Consider the following 17,519-nt stretch of genomic DNA (forward strand, 5'->3'; position numbering starts at 1 on the left):
ACAGGAGGTGTGGCTTACGAAGTGTCAGTAAAATCATTAACCCTCACTTACGAATAAGGTGCTTTTCTGAAGTAGCAGGTCAGTTCATGATGAGGGTCTTGCCATCTGTCGCTAATTGGTTGTTGTTGTTTTTTTGTTTTTTTTTCCCGGGCGTGGTGGTTACTTGTATATCAGATTAGAGGCACAAGATGTGCCCAGAGAAAGCTGTTTCCCCCTCAAAGCTAATGTGAATTTATAATGATTGTTTTAACAAACATGAGAAAAAGTGTTTGTCCCTCCCAAACGCTATATTTGCTTGTAGATGTGTAACTGAAAGGGAATATTCATCTAATCAGGATTTAATGACGTGTGACGTCTCGGTTGACTCACAAGCAACAGAGTCCACTGTGTGTTTTGGACCGCACGCAGCAAACATGAAGGAAGGAGGACTGCAAACGCGTACGCTCGCGGCGCTGGAGGCCAGCCCGAGTCTTGCGTGTTTGTTGTTGCATCTCAATGAAGCCAGAGAGGTGATTCTCCCGCTTTGTGTGTCTCTCTGCCAGTCAAACAGACATTGATCTCAAAAGCAAGGCAAGGTGACCCGCCCGTGATGTTGAGCAGGCTTCCAAATGCTCCCCTCCCACCTCCCTCGCTCGATTTCATTTGCACCTGGGAAAGGCCTTGACCCCACACGCTGCTGCCATGTAGCACGTGGGCCCTGCGCCCTACCTATCACTCCGTGTGCTGCAATTTAGAAGAAATACACACATGCAGAACAGGTGTGTGGAAGAAAGGCAAATGTTTCAGTGCCGCAAGGTCTCATCGGAATTTACTCGAAAATCATGCAAATGTTCAACTCAGGTTGACAGCTGGTGCCACAAAGATGGTGGACATGCTTCTTGAGAAACGTGCTTCTTTCCAAAATGCTTTTTCGACTGACTCAATCTCACCTCTCATTACTTAAATGTGTTTCATTCTAGCAATTATATCATGATGAATCACCATCAAAAATGTACTTCCCAATTTGCAGTCATTGTTGTTCTGTGAATGTTCTGATTAATTCAACTCTACTTGCTGTATACCAACAAGCAATATTTTAATCTTCTAATCACTTTAGATTAGATTAGATTATATTTGAAGTAAATTTTAAAAAATGTATTCAGAAAACAAGAGGGGGAAATCCACAAAAGAAAAACAGTACATTTTATTCAGTTTGACCTTTTTAGATTACTGTAAATAAAAATATACCGACACGTAAAGAAAAACAGTTTTTAGCCAGCATGTTGGTACTTTTTGATAATTGAAAAATGACGTTGCCAGTTCTGCTAGAGGCTAACAGTAGCTATATGTGACTACTGCTGCGACAATTTAATTTGCCCCATCTTTCGATTAGAGCAATTATTTTCATAATGATAAAAATATAGTAGATTTTCTACTAATTAAAGCATTACTTGTCTAAAATTCCAGCATATTCTTGTGAAATCTTACTGGCTTCCCTCCAGTCCAATATTGAACATCCTCGCACTTGACTACGCTGCGCCTCACTTCCTGGGAGCTCCAGTGCAGTCAAACGGGTCAGAGTCCATTTGGTCTGTTTGGGATTACCGGGACGTGAATGCTTGTCATTGTTAGTGGCAGTTGGATTGAGAGAGGCTGTAATCTGCTTTGTCACTCGGCTCCTCGTTTCTCCCTCTGGAAGTGCGCACAAGTATTATATTTTAGGAAGAAGATTTGTGGTTTATTTTCCTGACTGTCTTGATGATGCGTGTCTCTTAATGCCGATGTTAAATGTACACAAATCTTGTATTTTTTTCCCCCCCTTGGGTCATGTCCTGTGTTATGTATTGTGCAATTTTTTTATTTTTTTGTAAATTCATGAAGGTACATTTAAGGAATGACAAAATGAATGAAAGTTCTCAGAATGGTTCTAGTTTGTACCGCTTTGCTATTATGTTTTAATCATTCACATATTGATTATTTATTTATTTTTTTATAATGAAATGCTTCAAGTGAAAATAGATTTTCCATTTATAATCTGAATTGCTGTTTTGTGCAGTCATTTGATGTCCTTTTTTTTGCTTTTAAAAGTAATTCCATATCTCTTCTGCATTGCAGGACGTCGAGAAAATTCCTGCATCTGTGATAGAGAATTTGGACTTCACCGTCCCGTCACCCTGAGTTAGAGGTAACCTGCATCTTTAGAACAAATACGTTAAACTATGTCCTAGTCCATATGGTGTTTTTATTGTACACTTTATACCACAAGTGTATGTTTGTTTGGCCTTTTATTGACAGCCTTCAAATGTTCAGAAATGATTCAAACGGAACAATTTAGTGAAATAAATTCACGTACCGATTTATTTCCATGTATATTTTTGACAGCCGACTCCCCGAGCAGCATTTTATGATTAGATGCATTTTGCACTTGATATTTATCTCCGTGGGCAACCACACCCCTTCCTCGCTCTCTTCTCTCTCTGACAAGAAGTTCTTGATTGACAGGAGGGGGTTTGACATACGACGCGCTCATGGGGGTTGAGGCCAAAAACCTTTCACTTCATAAGATGACCCTGTGAACCTCCTTCACCCCACTCTGCTCCCTCCGAGGAGCCAGACGCTGCGCATGTATTTTTGACTTTATTTATAGTTCATATCTGAGTGACACGGCAGATGGGAGGGGCTGAGAGACTCAAGCAATCGTAACTGAGATCCCACATATGACCAGAAGATGAATCTCAATAAGCTATGTATTTGAAATGACCAAACACATGAACGCACAAACACAACCATATATCTGCTGTAGTACCAAGATTGACCTGTGAGAGGTAGCACAGTGCCACAGGGCCTCCAAAAAATACAAAGAAGAAGAACGAGAAGTTGTGGTCGTAGAAGTAGAAATATAAGAAGTCGAGCTGTCAAACAATTACGTTTGAAAATCAGATTAATCACATCTTTGAATTTTGATTAATAACGATTAGTCACTTAATTAAATGGCTTTTTTTAATCAACATTTTTTCCCGCTAAATTCGACGAGCACCTGTTATGTGTTAATTCTTTCGACATTTAATGTTAAGAAGACATCTTCAACATTTTTTGATCCACTGTACGCTCCCGTCCTCATCTTTTTCTAATCAGTTAATTACTTGCATAATTTAAAATGAAAAAACAAAGTTTGATATCAACAAATATTCTGAATGTCATACAAAAACATTTATTAAATGCTTTACTTTAATGCATATAGTTATGGTTGTTGCTCAAACACACCCTGCACTACCTTTAACGTAAACATCCACTGTCAGCTAAAGGATCATCTGCGGTCAAAATTAATAGTGTGATTAATCTGCTTTAATACATGATTACGCGATATATTTTTGTGATTAATTAATTAGTTAATGCTTCAACTTTGACAGCCCTAATAAGACAATAACCTGTCTTCTTGTCATTTTTACTGTGCTGAGTCACTTGTGAGACTTGTTATACAAACAGCCCATCACTGCTTTGTGTCTGGCAGCAGCACGAGCTTCAAGTCGCATCCTGATTGGCAGTCGCTCCCTTTCACATCACAATCGCAAAGCCCAAACTCAATGTTGACCGCAGACATAACCCTTTGCCATTATAAATATTGAACAGGTTTAACATTTGCGATTGTTCAGATCAGGGTCACTTCTAACACAGCACAGGATAATATTTCAGAGATATTCAAGAATCAGACTGGAAGGGAATAAGAAAGTTCAAATTTGGTACATTTGTCGGTATGTACTGTCTTTATTAGATTGAAGGATTTGCCATTGTAAATATTGAACAGATCAGGAAGGAAAAGTCACTCGTAACACACATCGCACCACTGGATAAATGCTTAGGATAATCATCCAGAGACACCCAAGGATGTTTAAAGAGAAAAAATATGCTCAAATTTAAGTCAAGTCAATCAAGTATTTGTCTTCATAAATATTGACCATGTTTAACATTTATGATACACTCCTAACACACCCAACACAGCAAGATAATAGTTCAGTGTAATATTTCAGAGGCATATGAGAATCTGTCCTTTCAAGGAAGGAAAAAAAATGCTTTCATATTGCCTGATTGTTGCTATGTGTGAGATACGCTTGCAAGTCAGACAAACATGCTTAGTATTGTCCCATCTTGGGGGAGAAGTTGCGGGGTGCTTGCGGGAGGACTCAGGTCAGTCTGATTGGAATGCGGACGCACATACGTGGGGAGGACAAGAGGCGGGAGGCGGTCAGACAGACCGGCAGGGTAACCAGAGGCAGGCGGTGACCTTCTGCCGCTGTAAAATCGAAGGCTTTATTTAAAGGCCTGGTCAATGTGCTGGATGCTGCGGAGGTATCAGCCTCGCAGCCGGCCGACTCATCAGCAGCACTGTAATACAACTCTGACTCTAACCCCCGACGTGCGCACACACAAACACACACAGTGGACACATCAGGTTTTACAGTGCAGCTGAGAGGCTGGACAGAGGAAATTACCGGATCAGCATGAGCTAAGTTTACAGTGCAGCAGGAAGAATACTTTGCTCTTTTACAGATAAACACTAAATGCGGCGTCATTCCCAAAAGGTTTTGGTGTCTGAAGATTAACCACAGGCAGCACATTGAAGACTTGAATTGTCTGTAGGTGTGTGAGTGTGTGTGCTTGTTGTTGTCTATGTAGGATGTGATTGACTGGCGACCAGTCCAGGATGTACCCCGCCTGGGATAGACACCAATTATATGCAACACTAATGACAATAACCACGATGAAAAATGGGATCGATAAATCCTCACATGTGCAACAAAGCACGACTTGGAAATAATGTACAACACCAAAAATATTAATTATTATTAAATTTGAATGAATAAGATTATCTTAACAGCTATCTTTTTTTTCCCTTTTTTTCCCAAAACGGGCCCAATATATTTATCAACCTAACTAGTTTAACTTGTTTTTGTTTAAAAAAAAGAAAAGAAAAAAAGAAAAAAAAAGCTCACAGACATTCATTCTTTTCAAACAGTTGGTCGAGTTACTAGATTTGCTCTCGAGATTTATTTATTTATTTTTAATTATTATTTATTTCTTTTTATTTTTTTACAAGTAATATACCACATAGGGGAAGACTAAATGCCAGTATTGATTTGTGAAAAAAAATGCTCAATTGATCATAAGTTGACTTACAATCTGGGCACTGTAACCCCTTTCGCACAAAGTTTCCAGAAAAATTGAACATCAGATGCGTTTATAGTTTTTATTCACCTGTGCCTTTCACACTGAACTCTTCAGAAACAAGAAAGGTGTCGACTTCGATCCCCACATTCCACATTGATAGCAATCACACAGAACTGTCACATATGAAAAAAGCCAGTTTTCCCTGGCACTCTAAAAAGGGCAATTATGTTCTTTTGAGAAACAAGCAGCTAAAATTAGCGTGCAGCAGACAGGGTACATCATCATTCAGCGCGTATAACACTTGCTCACGTTTTACACGTGACAGCATGGTGAGGGCAGCGGCCAGTGAAGCAGTGAATGCCGGATAGTGAGCTCGTGCGTGCGGGACACAGTGTGGGAGGACACCTGCCTGCTTCAGCATTTTCCCTCTGACACTGGTGGGCTGTGAGGTCACAGACGGGGCAAGCTAAACGAGGATTTGCAGCAGCATTTGCTGCACCTCCAAGAACTCTATCTTGCTCGCTTCCCACCTGCAAGCCACCAGGCTTGTTCCCCCTTTTTTTGAAGAGGTCAGCTGTGCAGAACATGAGGACATTCTACATTGGGATGCCATGTAATCCAACATGAGAAAAATATATCAGTAAAACATGACATCATGTCATTAGAACCTAACTAACAGCATGTTCCTGGCCTCCCCGAACATTCAGAAGTTAATCATTAAGCCTGTTCTGACTTGAGTGCTTGTTAGTGTTCGACATAAAGCAGGGCATTTATTTAACCATCAGCACTTTTAAAGATACACACGACAAACACAGAACAACTGTGTGTATAATTTTAATCCCTTTTTTAAGTGCTTTTTTTAATCTTCTTTTGCTTTCTGCTACATCTCAAAGCTGCGCCCTGGAGCCACACCTCCAAACATCAGCTCCTCTTTTCAACTTATGTTAATATACAATCATCTCTCTGAGGTTTTCACTTGTTTGCCCCGATATTGTTGTTTTATTCAAACGTAATGAGTTGCAAAGATGTTACCACCCTGAGTGTGTGTGTGTTGGCGCACGTGTGTGCGTGCCCCTGAGCCACTGTTGTCCTCAGGTTGCGACTGGGTGCTCGCAGCATGATTGAGTGAGGAAAGTGGTGTGATCTCATGTTTTCTTCACGTATGGCTTGCAGCCTTCAGCCTGCAGCCTTCCTCTCGCCTGCAGCGTCCTCCTGCTCCTCCTTACGCGGCAAACGCACAATCTGGTCCCCTTGCGTCACCACGGCGGCTCTCGTTACTCTTTTTTTTTTTTTTAAGGATTTGTTCCCCATTTCATTCCATAACCATGCTCGTAATTTCAAACATTGAAATCCAAAATTATCTTTCCCCATTGAAATGAATGGAAATGTAAACACTGGAGCACCAGATAACACCAACACACACTTAGTTATGTTTTTAACAAGAAAAAAAATGCCCTCAATAGTATACAATCATACCATCATTGAATAGAATGTAAAAAAAGGAAACAGTTGGTGCTATATGAGAATTCAATGGGCATCATGCTGCTCATTCTGCACAAAACAGAAGATCAGAGCAGTTTTTCAGCTGCTGTTTTTTTTTCAAATGATAAATAATACTAACCTTGCTCTGCAAGATGAATTCTCACAATATTTGTGAGTTCACAAACTCCAGAAAATACATCTTGTACCAAGCCCGTTGATGTTCACTGATCTAAACCACTGGTGGTTCAGACCAATCATAGAGCGACATTGTGTTTGGGGCGTCATATGCAGCTGTGACGAAACCATGAAGCCAACACCGACGCCGGGGCAAACAAACAAACAAACCTAACACTACAATTAATTCTGTTCTTGCAGAATTACTCACCGTTTCCTTGATGAATGTTGGACAGCGAGAGGCACTTCGTGCATTTTTAGCTGGTAAAGATGTTCGTGCTTTTTTAACCCCCTTTGATGAGAACAAAGATGACATTTTCATCTGTGGCCGTGATTGGTCAAAACCAATGTGCACAATGCCGCATTGTCCAATCAGCCTGAAGTATTGTACAGAATGTCTCACCTTTCCCGAGCAAATCACTGTGGAGCAGTCCCAGACTGATATTGTGGAGAACTCCCTTGAGTGAATCACAATATCAATCAATTGTTGTATGCCAATGCTAATGTACGGTAAGTTGTTAAAAGGTTTATAATATTACTGCAACATTGATGCTAGTTTCATTCGCCCATCTGTGTTGCATTGTAACCAACATGGTGATTTTGCTTAATTCTCTTTGTTTTATGCTTATTCTTAAACTAAACGTCAACTGGGAGTGTCAATAATCATCTTGAAGCCTCCTTTTTTTTTTTTTGAAGGATTGTTTCAAACAACGGCTTGTTGTGAACTTAGCTGCCACTAGCTAGTGCATGTGAAAACAAACATTTGTATTTCCTACTTCTTTGCCAAAATAAGTCTGTTACTTTTTTCAACCTTAGCAAATGACATCATGAAAAAAATTAAAAAATTAAAAAAGGTGTTCAAAATTCTCAGTGTAATCTGAGAAATTTAAAAAAAAAAGTTCAGTTTGTATCATTAGCTAATTCATTATTTACTTTATTACATTTTTTTGGTCAAGAAACAAACAAGCAAACAAAAACAATTGGTATACTGAGAATACTTTTGCCACCTCTGCGTCTAATTGAATTCTATTGGCGCCATGCTGCGGAGATGTTAACATGGGACAATGCTAACAGTCCTCGGGACGTGTTTCCGCAGCAGAAAATGAGCGCTAAGATCACTCTGGCAACATGATTTATTCAAGGCGGCAAACTGTGTCTTGTGTAGACCCTAAAGGATCCTATTTTTATAGCCGTCAGCAGCAGCACTTCTCATACACACACATGCAGATTATGTATCGCGGCGACGCCTTTGGGCGGACACAATGTGCGTGTTTCCTCTCACGTCTCGTCTTAACCGTCTTGCAATGTTCGACACCCCCCAACTTGGACGCACTGGCAACGAGCTTTAATGGCACATATTTCCCGTGCTCTGGCCGAAACGGGATGCATCTTCTCCTTGTTAGCTTGATAAATAACAGCGCTGCTGGGAAAGTGCTGAATTTTAGCTTTCGGCCTCTATTTTGCGCTGGATGACATTAATTTTAAGTGGCGGGGGAAAGCAGCGAGCTAATACCGACAAATAAATAAAGAAGAGGGGGCACACAAGGGCTGAAATCGTTCTGCTGCGACCTGCTTGTACACACGCTCCTTTATTCAGCCGTAACCTACGCTCGCTGGCCAATGCATTCGGTCACACTCTAATGAGAGCCAATACAGTAAACAATATGATTTTTGGGGTGCACTGGTGCAGAATGGCTTTGAATCATAATGCCAACTGGTTCCAATGTTGCTCCTCTTATGTAGTCAAGGAAGTTCTATAAAAACATCACAAGCAATTTCAGCTCTGTAAATGCCGATACAATACCTTCAATTTAAGCATACTTAATGTATGTGTACTATATTTAGATTTTTTTTTTTTTTAAAGTTTAAACCACTTTAAGATTAAAGAGTTCTAAAAGATTAAATTCAGATATATTATACTTAAAATTTAAATACAACTGAAATGTACGGGATTAAAAAGTTATTGTGGGTTAAAAATAAAAGTTTAAACCATTGTAACATTTTAGGGGAAAAAAACGTAAATTATTTAATTCACACTGCACATGACAATTGAATGAAAAAAAAACTAAATAAAATTAAACACAGTTTTCAAAGATGAAACACAAATATTTGCACTGAAATAAGTTAAATACAACTAACTGAACTGTAAGCGGTGCTACTTCTGCATACCACTAGAGGGAGCCCATGTACTACTAGTGGTATGCCTACCACACTTTGACAATCACTTGACATCTGATCTCATTAGATTAGATTTTTACTTTGGCTTTATGTTTTCCTTTCAGATTTTTAGCTTTCTTGCCTCGACGAACACACGTTGCCGTTTAAGTATGGCGTCTAAAATAAGGTCCAGATTTTAGGAGCTGTGTAAACAATATATTTGATTAACTTTGCATTACGATACATAAAATGACATCATAATGTGTGCTTTTAATTCCATTCAGCCGGTTTCTCTCATTCTCGCGCATCCCAGATGTGGTGCTGGCAGTGCAGCAGTCTTCGCTTTTAATTTTCTGCCCGTATTTATCACACACTGTCGTTTGACGGTCACGTGACCGCGTGAACTACTGCCGAGTGGCAATTAAGGCTGATAAATCACTCATTTACAGGAAGAGGAGGAGGATGGAGGAAACGAGGAAGGAGTATGATACCAAGGAAGGGAAAGATTAATGAACAGCTTGTAGTCCTTCACAGATATTTTATTTGTTCATTTACTCCAAGCTGCGGCGTTATTGTGCGCGCGGGGGCCGGCGTGCGGAGGCAGACGCACAAAGAGAAGGATGCAGGTAGTTGCTGTGCTTTACTGCCTTTGTGACATGACTGCTTGTGCATGTATGCACCTGCAAACGTATTAAAATACAGTGAGACACTTGGCTGATGGATCTCCTCCGACTATAAACAGGAGAGTAAACGCACTCACAGCTCGGCATGCGGAGGAATTTAATTGCACTATCCTTTATTTTTTGTCAGCACGTCGTCAGAGATGTTGTTCCATCCCTTTTTATTTGGGCGTTTGGTGCTGAGGCTCACAGTGCAGTGATGGTATAAGTTACATCCGAAAGTGTGTCTCAGCAGCCCTGCTGCAGGTCAGTGCCCCATTGAGACTGCCCACTCACTTGAAAAAGGCTGATTAAAGATTCATGACAAAAGGGGGGAAAAAATCAGTGCAGCCTTTTTAATGACTGAGGAAGAAGACAGGTGGAGAGAGAGCGAGATGGGAGTGTTTTGTTTCACCTGCTCACAGGAAGCCATTGAGAAGTTTCCACCTGCAACCGTCAGCACAGATCTCATGTTGACAAACTAAACTGGGTCCCTGCGTGGCGACTTTGAACATTTTCACAGGTGACACGTTCCATGATCCCCCACCGAAGTTTACTTTGTAGTTTTCGTGTGGAGGTGGGGGGCTCAATTATGCGATTACAACCCCCACCAAATTGTTACCCTTATTAAATTTTACTGTTAAAATGAGGAATGAAGAATAAATACCGAGCTGCTGATTGTAGGCTGCGTTCAGAAATGAATGGGAGCGGAGCACACTCGGCCTCCGACACCACAAGAGGACGACGGAACGTCCACTTAAATAAACACGTTAAAGTTTGTCTTTTTATTCTAAAATGACTTACCTTAACCAGAATCCTGCGTCGCAATGTAGCCAAATGTACAATTCTGGTGTATTCATGCAACTTTTAAATCCTTGTGGAAAACAAAACCAAGTTGACTTCGACTTCTTTGTCTTCTTCTAAATCAGATGAAGAAGAAGAAGCAACTTCCAACAGAAGTATGGAAGTAGAGAAGCATAGTTAAGGCAACTTGACTTCAGTTTCCTCAAGGATCTACAACACTCATAAATCCAGCAGGATTGCACCTTTGCCTGTGAGTCTGGTCATATTAAGCCATTTTAAACTTAAGAAAATATAACATACCTGTTTTAGTGCCTGTACTTGGCTCCGTATTTTGGGGTACTTTGAATAACCAAACAACACATTTGAAAAACATTCGGAGTTTCTGAACAGTCTGAAAAAAGCACCGTGCTTGGAAGCGTATTTCTGAATGCACTTACAGTACGATGAGGGAACGTGAATTTGGAGCTGTCTAATGTCCATGCTCTCATTTTGTAAAACAAATTTATCCTATAAATAAAATAAAATAAAATAAAATAAAAAAAAAATAAAAAAATGTTTTAATTAAAATAATAATAATAATAATTTTTGACCCGGAGGGAAGAAAATAGTAAGAAAACCTGCAAAATAGCGAGGAAAAAAAATGCTAATAATTAAGTTATGATCACATTATGAAAACCCATGATAGAATCAAGCTGCAATCACCGAACCTTTAAGTAGCGACGGAACGCTATAATTGGATTTACATAATTCCCTATGGAAAATATTGCTTGAATTACATCATAAAAAAAAATCAAATAAAAAAATTTGCTTAAAAAAAACATGTTATTGTGGCGGCGTGAACCATGAACCGCAATGTAGCGGGCAACACTGCCCTCGAAATGACCAACACAGAACAAAAATTTCCCCACCGACATACCAGAAGTGTATCATAGTACCAAGACCGTCCTGCAAGAACCATTGGACATCCAGACTGTCCAGAAATACAAAAAAAAAAAAGAGAAGAAAAACAAATGGAAGAAGCTAGGCTAACTATTAGCTTATCAGGTTACTACGTTCTACATTCATTCGCCCCACCGTTTGGTAAAAAGTCACAGCCACTTTTGGCTTTCAGGTGCCTTAATAAGACACTCAACAACTGGTTTAGATGGTGAAAATAGTTTCTAGTATAATGTCGGCATTCGTTGATTAAAAAAAGAAATGTTATTGAATATTTACATTTTGGGGGCAGCAGAGCTAACCCCAGCTTTTTGGGGTGGAAAACGATTATTGGCAGCTCATGAATGGGCATCAATTATTCGCGGATTTTCACCATTTGATCGTATCTCCTGCGAATAGCGGTGAAACAGAGTTAACTAATGAATGTCAACACCAGTAAAAAGTGTGACGTTATTAGCATCCCACCACCTGGGCCGAACATCTGCAGCATCGCACTGCAGAGACACGACATACATCACCGCTACACACACGCGCGCACACGCACATCCTTATTGACATACTCGGTGCTCCTGCAAGGGCGAGGAATCGGCTTATTAGAGATGCAAAGGCCAAAGGTCAAGTACAGGTTCTGCTCCTCTAGTCGGCGAGAAGGTCAGAGGTCATCAGGTCGGTGTCAGACGGCTTGTGATCGGTTTATCACAGCACGGGTCAGCGGCGGAGCGGCGAGACCTTCACAAATCAAAGTTCATTTGCATTCAACACGTTCCCGCCCACCCTCATTTGTTTGTCTTGCATTCCTCCGCTGCAGTAACCACTCTCCTTTGAATAATTATGTGATCTTTTCATCTTCTATTAGCACTCTTTTTCCCTTGTGCTATTTTTTCATCTTCAAAGTGAAAGCTAAAATAGGGCGATCATTGCAATTTAATTACTACATATCCCTTTGTGAGTATGTTTGTTTGTGTGCGGAGATTTGCTGGCCTCTGCAGTTTTTTTTTGTTTTTTTTGGTCTGTGACTCCCGTTGCTTCCCCGTGTCGTCCCCCCGTAGTTTATTTAAATAGATGAGAAACGCAATTCCCAAATTAGGGGGAATCTCCTGTCGCATTTCAGTCTCTTCATAACAACCCCCAGCATTGCACTGCATCCCCTTGACACGCACACATGCGCTGCACGCATACACACACAATATTGCAGACACAGCATTTTTCACTCTCAGGGGTAAAAGGTTTTCATAAATGAAAATAAATACTTTTCTTCTTATGGAGAAGAGAGAGCAGGCGGTGGCAGGAATGACTGTTTGATACCTGAATGCAAGCAAATAAATGACTTATTTTCTTGTAGAGCGTGTGCATTGTACAGTAACTATATTGTGCAAGTTAGTGCTAAAACATACTGTAGGTCAGAAGAAAACTGAAGAAATAAAATCATTTCACAGGAAATTACCATCATTTAATATAATTTTTTTTTTTTTTACTCATTTGCTCCCAAAATTGTATAAACACGTTCTATTTTAAATATTGTCATGGTCTCAAAAATGTATTTACTTGTTTTTTGTTTTTTATACTAGAGCATACAGAAGGCTTTGATGCAGCCTCTGACCTGAAGAGGCCTCTTAAAGCGATGGGAGTTAATACAAAAAAAAAAAAAAAACGACCAACAGGTGGCAACGAAGTATAAGAGATCAACCATGGTCATGTTGCAACAAGTTCTTTTCCCCAGTGTTTTGAACAGGTTTGTGAATAATGATGAAACTTACCTATATTCTACAGACAGAGATACAAATACACTTTTTTTCCCTGATGAAAGAAGAGAGCCTAACCTTTCTTTTGGTAGGTTCCATGTTTTTATAGCACGAGAACACAATATTCTGTATAAAAGGTATTCAATATTGATTATAATCTTGCCCAATCTTTTGTTTTAGTGCATGGATAAGATCAGAATTATCCATTCTTGCATCTTGTTTTAATTGTCTGATTTGATTTGAAAATGGTCCTACTACCTGTCTAATCTTTGTGTTACAGCCACGCTAAGGTCACGTATGCTTTTTCTTTTCTTTGTTTCCTCTCGACATTTCATTCAACAAAGCTCTGACAGGTCCATAACTATAACTCTCCTCCTTCTGCGTCCTCTTTGGTCAGCGACTAAACGAGTCTGTCAGAAATAAAGAGCATTTATCTTATCTGCTGCCTCCACTCGCCGCCTCCCACGTCACGCAAACTGATGTACACGAGCCTCTCCGGTTGGCGTGTTTTTGTGCACGCGTGTTGACAATGTCGCATATTTTGTCTCATTTTGTTTGAGTGGGTAGTCCATATAGTGTGTAGCAGAGAGGCTCGGAGGAGTTGTTGTTTGTCGTCCTTACTTATTGTGGCATACGTCCATCCATTTTCAAGAGCACTTGTCCTAGCTTGTCTCGGCTAAGTTTGGGGCGAAAGGTGGAAACTGGTCACAAAGCAGCAAAGACGAATCTTGCAGTGGAAGCTCCAAAACCAAATACTGTACCTCAAAAGTGGTTAGCAGTCAAACCGTCATCCCGCGTGACATATCGATATCATGAGATTTCAGCTAAAGCAGCTGAAGTGGAGCTGGCAAAGTATGAAGCACTTAAAAAAAATAATTCTATTTTGGTTCTCAGAATGCATTGAGTGACACAATGCTTTTAATTTTGAAAGTTATAAGGACATTGATTCTTCTCATATGTGTGTTTGTATTACCAGTAGTATAGTCATATTTAACACATTTATGTTTATGTGTCTTACCCTATCTTTATTTTTTAATTATTAAAAAAAAAAAACATTTGAACAAATCGTGACTGGTAAAATTCAGGTCAATTCCTTGCACAACTTACATTGCCAACTTTAGCACTGCTTGCAAAAATTAGGATTTGCTTTGTTTCGGATGACAAGTCCATAGATTGGCCTGCAAACAAATACAAAAGGACAACGAAACGTCGGCTTAACAACTACTTTGGAGTTTTTCTTTATAGTTTAAAATTGGTAATAATCGGCTACTTGGCCGATGATTTTGGCCTGTTTGAAGGGTCATAATCATCCGGCTGATTAATCAGTTTTTGTATCACCAACAAAAAAAGGCAAGGCATGTGTGTAGACTTTTGATATCCACTGTTCATTTGTGAACTTGTTTTTGCCCATGCCACCGTACCTGTGCGAATTTCCGCAAACACTTGAAGACGGTCCTTTGTGTGAAGAAGAAGAAGAAAACGAGAGCAAAGGGAGGATGCGCTGGAGACGGCGAGATGAAACGTGTGATAATTCTCCTGCTTCCTTGAGGCCTCTCGCAGCCCTGTAGGGCCCCTATAGGTCCCCTGGCACATGCCTGAGCAGAAAGTCGGGGCCTGCTAATTGGCCCCTGTGATAACACCACCAGAGAGAAAAAAAAAATGGTGTGGGGGGGATGCCGTGTGGATGTTTCTGTTATAGAATCATAGTATCGCCCGAACGCTTATTTTCGTATTTCACCCCTAAGTAATAATTTATAGGTTTGTAATTCTCCTTTGAAGGGTGTTTGACTTGCAAGCGGTGACGAGTTTTCTTCCGATGCGTTCGCTCATTGAAGTCGGAAAGCCTCTGAAAGACAATTAAAAGCGTGCGCGTCAGTTCAAAGCGCCGCTTCAGTCTGTAAACAGCTTGTTTCTCTCTAATTGTTTCATTATCTCCGTGTGCTTATTAAATGTAGCGTAATTGTTAATTACCACAGTAGCTTCTGTAAAGGATTTGTCTTGAGTATCAAAACAAATTAATTAAACCCAATGCGTGCGCAACAACAGACATGATAACAGCAGGTGTGTGAGTTCGTCTTTCACTTCCAGTGCTAAGCTCGTTTCTTTTAATCCCTCAATGAGATTCAAATGAGATTCACAGCTAATTGTAGCAAGGCAGGTAAATGCAGATTCTTTTAATTATGAATCATTGAAAATATTCTGGTAAAATATACCGGAAACCATTAAAAAAAAAGAAAAAAAAAAAGTGTGTTTAATTTAAAGGTTAAAATGTTTGGCTCTCAGTAGTGTGGACCTCTGCCAAGACTAAATCATCCTAAAGTGGGGTACAGATGCCAATTTTTAACTTTGAACTGATTTTCAAGATGTAAGCTACCTCACATATGACAAGGAATACGTTAGAATCTTAATGTTGATCATATATGAAGATTTGAAATATTGTTACTTATTTTTGGCCCGAACCACTTTCTGAGCTGATGAATAAGGAATAATCACTCTTAACACAATGCACACCACTGGATGATCGGTCAGGAATCGGATCATGAAAAGAATATTGTGTGACAATATAAGCACCAAATCTACCAAAGAAAGTGTAGAAAAGTTTAGTTTATGGCTTTTTCTCTTCTGTTCTTTTGTGATCAATAATAGAACATAGTTTGGTTTCACCAAAAACACTGGAAACTAATACTTTTTTTATTTGTGTGACTCCTCAAACTATAAAACAATAAAAACAAAACTGAAAAGGGGCCTCTGATCACAAGGTTACATTAAAAGGAAAGTGCATTGTTATGGCTGAGTCGCCACCTGGTTTGAGTTGGACATCATCGGCTTTTTTACATCGTCATTCACGCCTGCTCACGATCACAACAAACTACTACCAGAACACATGCTGTGCTGGCCTCAAATCCAAAGCAATGCAAGGCCGCCATCTACAGGGATCTGTTAGTCATAACAAACCGGAATTCCACAGACAAGCTTGGCAAGATCCTCTTCTATGACTTGAAAAACGATCTTGACAAATATATTTGTCGGTGGCACGAACAGACTGCTTGCAATCCATTTTTATCTTAATTAGCTTCTTGAACTTGAAACATTGTGTGGTGCTTACAGTTTTGCCGCAGACGCCAGCGGCACTATATGCGACGCACATCTGCACTATTGATAGATGATGCAGGTGGAAACACTTTATTTCAATTAGCGCACAGGAAGCAGGAAATAACCGGCAAATCAATTGTCATTCCGATGCGCGGGGGCTCTCGAGATCCACTTTGTCCACCCGTAAAAGATGAAAGTGGCCGAACCGAGATGGGGGAGGAAGTTGCTGCTGTCCAGTGCATCGATAGTGGGAGACATTTTGGACAGTTTTGTGAGGGAGCCCTCAAATTTCTTTCCTTCGAACTGCCTCACTCCACAATTGAAGCACTGTGCTTGAATATAGGAAATTGAAAATAACATTACTTAGTAATAGGGATGTAACGATACCCAAACATCATGATACGATATTATCACAATATTAAGGTCACAATGCGATAATTATCACGATATTCTGGGGAGGTTAGCGATACAAAAAAAAGGTCACAATATTGTAAAAAAAAACAAAAAAAAAAACGAGCTCATACTAAAAAAAACACACAATATTGTGTTTTTGTATATGACAGCAATAAAAAATATAAAAATGTTATAAGAATTATAATATATATATTGAGGCACACATTGAGTTCCTACACATATTGAATCTGTTCACAAGCATATTATGTTCCCCTTAATCTGACCGTTATTGTGGCTTTTTAACATCCATCCATCCGTCCATCCATCCATCCATCCATCCATCCGTCCATCCATCCATCCATCTATCCATCCATCCATTTTCTTAACCACTTGCTCCTCACAAGGTTTGTCGGGGTGCTGGAGCCTATCCCAGCTGGCTTTCGGGCAGTAGGCGGGGTACAATTGCAGGCTTTTTAACATAGAAGGGCCAAAACATGCCTTGTGAAAATTAAACTACACTAAACCACCAGAGGGTGTTACAACTGCACAAATGGAAATCAACCCGACTTTTTTTTTTTTAAACAGATATGCTGCTTTTATTTTCGTGACATGACGACGACGATATATTGTGGCAGTTTTATATCGCGATATCACGATATTGCCATTATCGTTACATCCCTACTTAGTAATGAATACATTCACATTTTAAAATACATTTTAAAAATGATGAACATAATAAAGTTGAAAGTTAAATACAACTGAACTGTACCTAGGCAGCTATACTGTGTTACCAATGTCAACACCACACTTTGAGAATCACCGCTTTATTATTATTATTATTATTATTATTATTATTATTATTATTATTATTATTATTATTATTATTATTATTATTATACATACTGTTGCTTTAAAATATATATTTAGACAAGTG

General features: G+C 39.6%; 1 protein-coding gene across 1 annotated transcript in view; it reads left to right on the forward strand.

Moving 5' to 3' along the window:
* mafb (MAF bZIP transcription factor b) overlaps positions 1-17,519 on the forward strand; it is a 52,801-nt gene that overhangs the window by 5,131 nt on the left and 30,151 nt on the right. Inside the window, exon 2 of the mRNA XM_077515819.1 lies at positions 2,095-2,164. Within this exon, the coding sequence (XP_077371945.1) occupies positions 2,095-2,122 (28 nt within the window). The 3' untranslated portion in view covers positions 2,123-2,164. The remainder of the gene's footprint in view (positions 1-2,094; positions 2,165-17,519) is intronic.

Source organism: Festucalex cinctus, chromosome 3 (genome assembly GCF_051991245.1).
Source record: "Festucalex cinctus isolate MCC-2025b chromosome 3, RoL_Fcin_1.0, whole genome shotgun sequence".
Taxonomy (NCBI): Eukaryota; Metazoa; Chordata; class Actinopteri; order Syngnathiformes; family Syngnathidae; genus Festucalex; species Festucalex cinctus.